Source organism: Festucalex cinctus, chromosome 5, assembly GCF_051991245.1.
Source record: "Festucalex cinctus isolate MCC-2025b chromosome 5, RoL_Fcin_1.0, whole genome shotgun sequence".
Classification (NCBI taxonomy): Eukaryota; Metazoa; Chordata; class Actinopteri; order Syngnathiformes; family Syngnathidae; genus Festucalex; species Festucalex cinctus.
Window position 1 is genome coordinate 24828789 of NC_135415.1, and position 7442 is coordinate 24836230.

At 39.3% G+C, this 7442-nt stretch overlaps 1 protein-coding gene across 3 annotated transcripts in view; it reads left to right on the forward strand.

Moving 5' to 3' along the window:
• The window catches only part of ntrk2a (neurotrophic tyrosine kinase, receptor, type 2a), an 83595-nt gene extending 76470 nt beyond the window's left edge, over positions 1–7125 (forward strand). For all 3 annotated transcript variants that reach the window (XM_077521472.1, XM_077521470.1, XM_077521471.1), the window contains exon 19: positions 760–7125. In XM_077521472.1, coding sequence (XP_077377598.1) covers positions 760–945 — 186 coding nt within the window. In that variant the 3' untranslated portion in view covers positions 946–7125. The remainder of the gene's footprint in view (positions 1–759) is intronic.
• The last annotated feature ends 317 nt before the right edge of the window (positions 7126–7442 follow it).

A 7442-nucleotide genomic window follows, 5' to 3' on the forward strand; every position in this document is an offset into this window, starting at 1 on the left:
CTGGTTAGCACGTCCGCCTCCCAGTTCTGAGGTCTCCGGTTCGAGTCCAGGCTTCGGACCTTCCTGGGTGGAGTTTGCATGTTCTCCCGTGCCTGCGTGGGTCTTCTCCGGGTACTCTGGTCTCCTCCCACATTCCAAAGACGTGCATGGCAGGTTAATTGGGTGCTCCGAATTGTCCTTGGTGTGCTTGTGAGTGTGGATGGTTGTTCGTCTCTGTGTGCCCTGCGATTGGCTGGCAACCACTCCAGGGTGTCCCCCGCCTACTGCCCAAAGCCAGCTGAGATAGGCTCCAGCACTCCCCGTGACCCTTGTGAGGAATAAGCGGTCAAGGAAATGGATGCCATATAAATGGTTAACCAGAAGTGCACTTGAAGGCCAAACTAATAGGTCCACTCAAATGTTGACTTTGCAAGAACAGTGACTCTAATTTTTGATTGACACGGTCAGAGAGTTGCAATATTCAACCGAACAAGCCGTGTCAAGTATGGGAATTGTTTGACACATCTCTTGAATTACACGGCGTAGCTGTAGCGAATGAAGTTTCTGATTTCAAAGCACCTTTGAAGATTTTTCATCTGGTACTGGCGCCGAGAAGCGACGTCGGATCCGTGTGCTTGTCAGTTCCGATTGCGTCCGACTTCATCACGCGGGTTAATAATTCATGGTGCTGTCTTTTTTTTTTTTTTTTTTTTTACGCCGTTCCTTGTGCCGCGAGGTGAACCCTTCATCGAGCATTCACCTCGTGTTTGCTCTCCCCAGGTGATCGAGTGCATCACCCAGGGCAGGGTGCTGCAGCGCCCCAGGACCTGCCCCAAAGAGGTCTACGACCTTATGCTGGGCTGCTGGCAGAGGGAGCCCCACATGAGACTCAACATCAAGGAGATCCACGGCCTGCTCCTCAACCTGGCCAAAGCCTCGCCCGTCTACCTGGACATACTGGGATGAAGATCCGTGGGATGAGGAGAGCGCACGGTGTCGCTGTACAGGATGTGAAAACAACTTTGAAAGGCAATCCAAAAAAAAAAAAAAAAAAAAAAAGAAGAAGAAGAATCCCCCAAACGCCTCCATGTCCCTATTTCCCTTCTCATCTTTCTGAAAAAGAGGGAAAAGCTCCTTTTGGAACGCTTTGCAGGACTTCACAGAATGACTCATTTCAACAGGGAAAGCTTGTTGGAGCTTTTCCATGTAAATATGAGACTGTTGCTTTTTATGGCGAGGAGTCGGCTCCATGCGATATTGAGCCCAAATGACACTGTTACCGCCTCCCCTCCCTTAATTAGCCCCCCGACACACACACACACGCTCACACGCACACACACACACACACCAACATCATTTCATCATTCAATGTCAGCCCTCAATGGACAAAATTTCCTTCATCAAATAATAATTTCAAACATTTTGGCAAAGTAACTATTATTTATTTATTGAATATTAATATTAAAAAAACAGTGTTAATATTTTAAATTGTAAATAGCTTTTATATATTTAATTTCTATTTAATTGCTCCATAAATTAGCCCCATACATGCGCACTCAAAATATTCTAATACTCACCTAACAAAGTATGCTGAAAGAATTCATTAGATGAATACACAAATTGGCAAGTATGATGTCCGATACCACTTTTTTTTTTTTTTTTTCAAAACGATATTCGTATGAGTACTCATCTCTTGAGAAAATGCCAAAAAAAAATGCCAAAAAAATGTCAGAAAATTGATAGCAAAAAAACACAGAAAAAAATGTCCGAAAATAGCCATAAATGTTAAAAAAAAATGAAGAATTGGCAGAAAATGACCATGTTTATAAAATTGACAAAAATGTGTCACCGATACTGAGTCCAAGTACCACAACTACAACTTTTGATACATAAAATTTCTCTCAAAAAAACAAACCAATGACAGATCATTTTAATGTAATACAGAACATATATATCCCAATTTAGCATTTTCCTTTAAATTGCGTAAAATTGATTTATGATCATAAAATGGCCACAAGCGGGCAGTCGCCATCACGAATACCAATACCTGGTTATATCCCCAGTATTAACATTTAATAATATTAAAATACTTTTAATTGTCTACATTTGTTTAACATTTGATTTGTATTTACTATATTTATTTTATTTATTTTTTCATTTGAATGAAATCAGAATTTCTTGAAGAAATGGCACTGAAATATCGATTCAAGATGAAGTTATATGCAAAAACGGATTTTGAAGGCAGAACAGAAAAACTAGGAACGTGAAGCTCAGAGCTAAATTACTCACGTTGGTCTCTTCTTGATGAAGTAAGCGCTTGTTGAGGTGTGAAAGCAGTCTAAGCGCTAAAAACACTGAAGCAGTGCAGACGTAGCAATGCGCTATATTCGCTGGCCCAGGGAACCTCACTCCATTCATTTCCTGCCAGCCTACAATCTTGTCTCATAATATTTATCTTGATTATTATTATTTTTAACTAACAATGCATCCCTCTTCACTCCTGTTCCCGTTTCTAATATAGGGCAAGCTTGAATAGAATAGAAGAATTTATGATGGAAGTAAATTTTTGATGGAAGGCGATTACTGTCGTTACACGTTTTTAATATTGGTAACATGATGACCACCCAAAGCCACACTTTCAAAAGTAACAGATGCTCCACTTCTGCTGGAGTCGCATGTCGATTGATTGACGTGGCCACGTTCATTACCATCAGGGCCAAATGGGTCATTGTGGATGATGGGGGGGGGGGAAGCTTGAAACTGGGCAAGGTGTTGGGAACCAATTCTAAATACAAAGCCTCAGTGGAGCTGTTCCTAATGTATAATAATATACATTATTATAGGGAATATGACATATTTCCACTGACCTTATCATTAATTTAGCCTCTTGACAAATAAACACTTTGTACAGTCAAATTTCGGGGGGGGGAAAGAGGAAACAAAGTGTCAACTGAGGCTCAGTGCTAAAATCTTAATGCGTATATTCTCCCTTGTAAATTTGTGCATGTTATCATGTGAAAACGGTCCGGTAATAAGTCGAGTTAAGTAGCTAAAATGTGGCAAGTTTAAGAGGACCTGCTAAGTTTGCCAGTCTGGGGAACCTCATTCCATCCATCTGTATTTTAGTTTATTTTTTGCAAACATGAAAATGTACTCTAGTTCCCTCTCAATTGATGTGGATTTGCCTTCTCTATGGCAGCCCATATAGCAGCAAAAGTTTGCTAACTGCTAGCATGATTATAGATTAACCCTTACATACATTTTTAATAGGGATATTCAATACCACTTTTTTTCAGGTCGATAACGATACCGATACTCAGACCCTCAGTACTCACCGATACCGATACCAACTGCCGATACCAGTAGTACATTTTGACAAATAAAATAAAAAATCACTAAAAGATATTTTTAAACAAATATATTTCCTTTAATTTTGACAAAAAAACTGCACAGTCATTCTTCAATAGTCTTAACGTTCAAAATAAAACATAAAAATGCTCTATTAGTTTAAGATTCACAATTTTTAAGTTTTGGTGAAAAACTGCTGCAAGCTAGCGCCAGTTACAGGCAAGGAGGACTCACTTAATGTCGAGTACTCGAGTACTTGAAAAAAGGCTGGTATCGGCCCGATACTGATACCTGGTATCGGTACTCGCCCATCCCTAATTTTTAATATTGTTTTTATTTTATTTAAAGAGGAAGTCAACCCAAGTTTTTTTTTTCTTCTTGAGAATAATGTTTTATGCAGCCACACTCATCTAAATATGGTATTTTGGTTAATATTGCGAATACGAGTTAAGCCGCCAAATCTTGCAGTTTTTATCAACAACATGAGGCGGCCATTTTGCCACATGCTGTCGACTGAAGATGACATCACAGTTGCTCAGGTAACAACCAATCACAGCTCAGCTTCAGAAAACAGGTGAGCTGTGATTGGCCGTTGACTGAGCCCTGAGCAACTGTGATGTCATCTTTGGTCGACAGCAAGTGGCAAAATGGCCGCCCCCACTGAGATGGATAACAACGGCTGGATTTTGCTTCATGTGTCATATTCCACAAATGTAATTCTAATCAGGATGTCATGTTTCGACTAGCGAGGTCAAATATAACAGATTATTGTCAAGAAATATTGAAGGTAGACTTCCCCTTAAATACATGTTGTCTTATTCTTTCCCTGTGCAATCTGTCAGATATGAGGTCAGAGATGTGGCAGGTGCGGTTCTTCTGGTCAACTCCTATTAAATGCTCAAGCCTCCGAGCACTCAGACATGCTTCAAAAGTGTGAGTGCGTGCGTGTGTGTGTGTGTGTTACACAAACTGTTTACCTTCTCCTGCTGTCCCTCCATCCTTACACGCACACGCACACACTCGCTGAAAGACACTCACGACGGTCCGAGGAGGAAATTGAATTGTGCATGTTTTATTATTTGAGCGCTGCAGTCCTCTGTAATGGTGTAATGTATATTTCATTACGGGGGCCTAATGGGCTCCATTAGCGCGGGCCTCCTCGCAGACATTCAAGACTTATTGTTTTATGGCGCAGGGGGAAAAGGGGGGAAAGGACGACGGAGAGGGATGAGGAGATGAGGTGGGTGGATGGGGGGGGGGACTAAGGGTGGGGTGTCACAGAGGGATAGCGGCGTCCTCGGGGAGTCGGGGAGAGTGAGCATCAATCATGTCGCAACGCGCTCACTACAACACCCAGCAGTGTTCTTTTCGTTTTCGGGATGCTACGGAGGAGTAAACCGAGCATTTTACCAACCGATCATGTAAATGTTTGAGCAAACAGATGAGGATTGGTTCCGCTGGGGAAAAAAAAAAAACATGACTCGGTAAATTTGTGATGAAGACACAAATAGGTGGCTGCTCACAACACTCCCTCTGTTGTTATGCGTGTTGATTGGAATTTATTAGAAATGCAACATCAGCAAAATTTTGAGAGGGGACCAAATGAGAAAAGACAGAACAGCACAAAATCAGTATCATAATAGTGCTATAAAAAATGTTGAATGGATGTGTTAGGATAGGACTTCTAAGCCAGGCAGTGATTAGTGGGGGGGAAAAAAATGTGCTGTGGTATTATTTTTAATTCATTTACCTTAATAAATAATTGCTTAATTTATGTGTACCACTGAAACTGCTGATTTAACACTTTATCTGCTCTTTAAAATAATTTTCAATTGATGATTACATTGATCGGAAATAAAAATAAAAATGAAATTATTTTACAATTTTACATCCACATTTTAAAACCGTATGTGTGCCCAGTCCTGCTATACACAAACATACACAACACGCACATATACGATCACCTGCATGCTACAACAAGAGTCACACTGTAAATACAACATGCATGAAGGGATTTTTTTTTAATTATTATGTTACATAAATTGCAAAAAAAAAAAAAAAAAAAAAAAACATCAAATCATAGCCTCCGCCATTTTGTGTCCAGAAACCTTCATGTAATAATAATTAATAACAATGATTATAATAATGATTATATGAGGAATTAGAGGTCTTACTTTATTTCATGACAACAGCACTTGATGGTATTGATGTTCGTGTGGACTTGACTTGATGAATTGTCGTTTCACTGGGTTGATTTCTAGTCATTTAGTCATTTTATATATAAACATATATATGGTTGCCCTTTGCAGCCATAAAAACTGATTAATAATTGTTTTCAAGGTGTTCAAATTTTAAAGATAAGCCCCAGCCTATCACTGCATGAGCACACAACCTCTCTGGGCAATAATGCAGAGGCAGAGTGCATGCTGGGTAAAAACAAACAAACAAACAAACAAAAATCTCCCTCTGCTTCTCACAAAAACAAAAGTCAGATAGACGCCATTTTTTGTATTACTTAAGACATGTGAAGTCCAGAGGTAGTGTTTTGATTATTTGTTTCTTAGTCAGCAAACTTTTACAACTAATTCCTGTGAAAATATGGATGGAGGAATTTTTTTTTCAAATTTTTTTGTCATTATTTTGAGTCACGATGTACTGTTTCCCCTGCCCCACAAAGTAAATAGTAGAGGCCAATCTGTTGTTTTCTATAAACAGGAAGTATCGTTGGTCACTAACAAAATCGATGACTTAAATTTACTTTAAAAAAAAAAAAAAGAATTATTATTCAACTGTTAATCCTTCCCTAGCGAGTCAATTTGTAGAATCCCATTTGTCTCTTCCTAACTTCCTTGGTCATGCGCCATTTACTAGCAGGTAACCTGATACGTTGCTAACAAACTGATTAACACGAAAGTTTTTCACTTTTGTTTGTATGGTCCTAAAATTCTCATCAATGTCAACATTGTTTGCTATGAACCAGGATGCTAAAAACACATAATTATTTTTACCATTTTAGTCAAAAATAAAATTCACCACCTCAGCGTCAAAAATGGTACAGTCCCATCATCTCCCATCCATGAAGTCGCCTGACAAACAACAAACACAAATACAGAACACTGCGACGTTTTCACTTTTTGAATGAGTGTTCATTCATTTTTTTAAATAATACAAAACAATTTTTTGGGTCAATATTATCAGAGGACTTTTGTTATTGTTTGTGGAGTCATGTTGGTGGAGTCCATTTCCCTGTCGCCTTGGAATAAAAAAAAACGTGGTCTGGTCCGGTCCTGAAGCAGGAAGTAGCCTGCTCACCTACTAATGAATACGTCACAAACGTGACGGTCCAGGATTGTTTTTTTTTCTCTCTCTCTCTCTTTCACTTTTGTGAACTGCGCAGCCTTGATGGCGGTCTGCGCTCTACTGAGTAACATTATGGTTTGATTTGTTTTTTAACAATCAAATTGTTACCACCCTATGGACAAGAGGGGACAGTGGCGTCATTTTTGAGTCAAGACAAATGGAAATTACTGCTGAGTTAGCTAACAGAGGGAGTGACAATCAAAGACTTTTGACTTTCTCTCTTCTTCAAGTGACCTACTGTACCATAGACTCCTTTCCTCTTCTATGCTGCCTATACTGTACGTGTACGTCTCTAGAAGTGCTTCTTTTTCTTCTTGTTTTTTTTTTGTTTTTTTTCTAAATGGGAAAATCAAAGTGACAAGGAATGAACATCAAAAAATGTGTATAAATGTGAATAAGCTGCTGAAAGAAAACAAAGAGTTGCTCACTGTGTCCGAATTTGTGTTGCCATGTCCTTTTTCAATCTCTCCACAACATGCAAAGACACAAAACGGCGGGACGGCAGCCACCATGAGCTCATGCGAATTTAGTAAGAAAGGGTACGAATACTGGAGCTTTTCTCTTGAAAACATTAGAATTGATTTGTTGTCACTGATCACCACTTTATGACAAACGACTTCCAGGAGGAATGTTGATATGGTGGCTACACTGCTTTATCAACGCCTTTTTTGGACATTTATCTGTAATTTGATATACTAATAGTATGTTATAAAGCTACTCAACATGAAGCTCAGTAATATTGTGAGCGTGCTAAA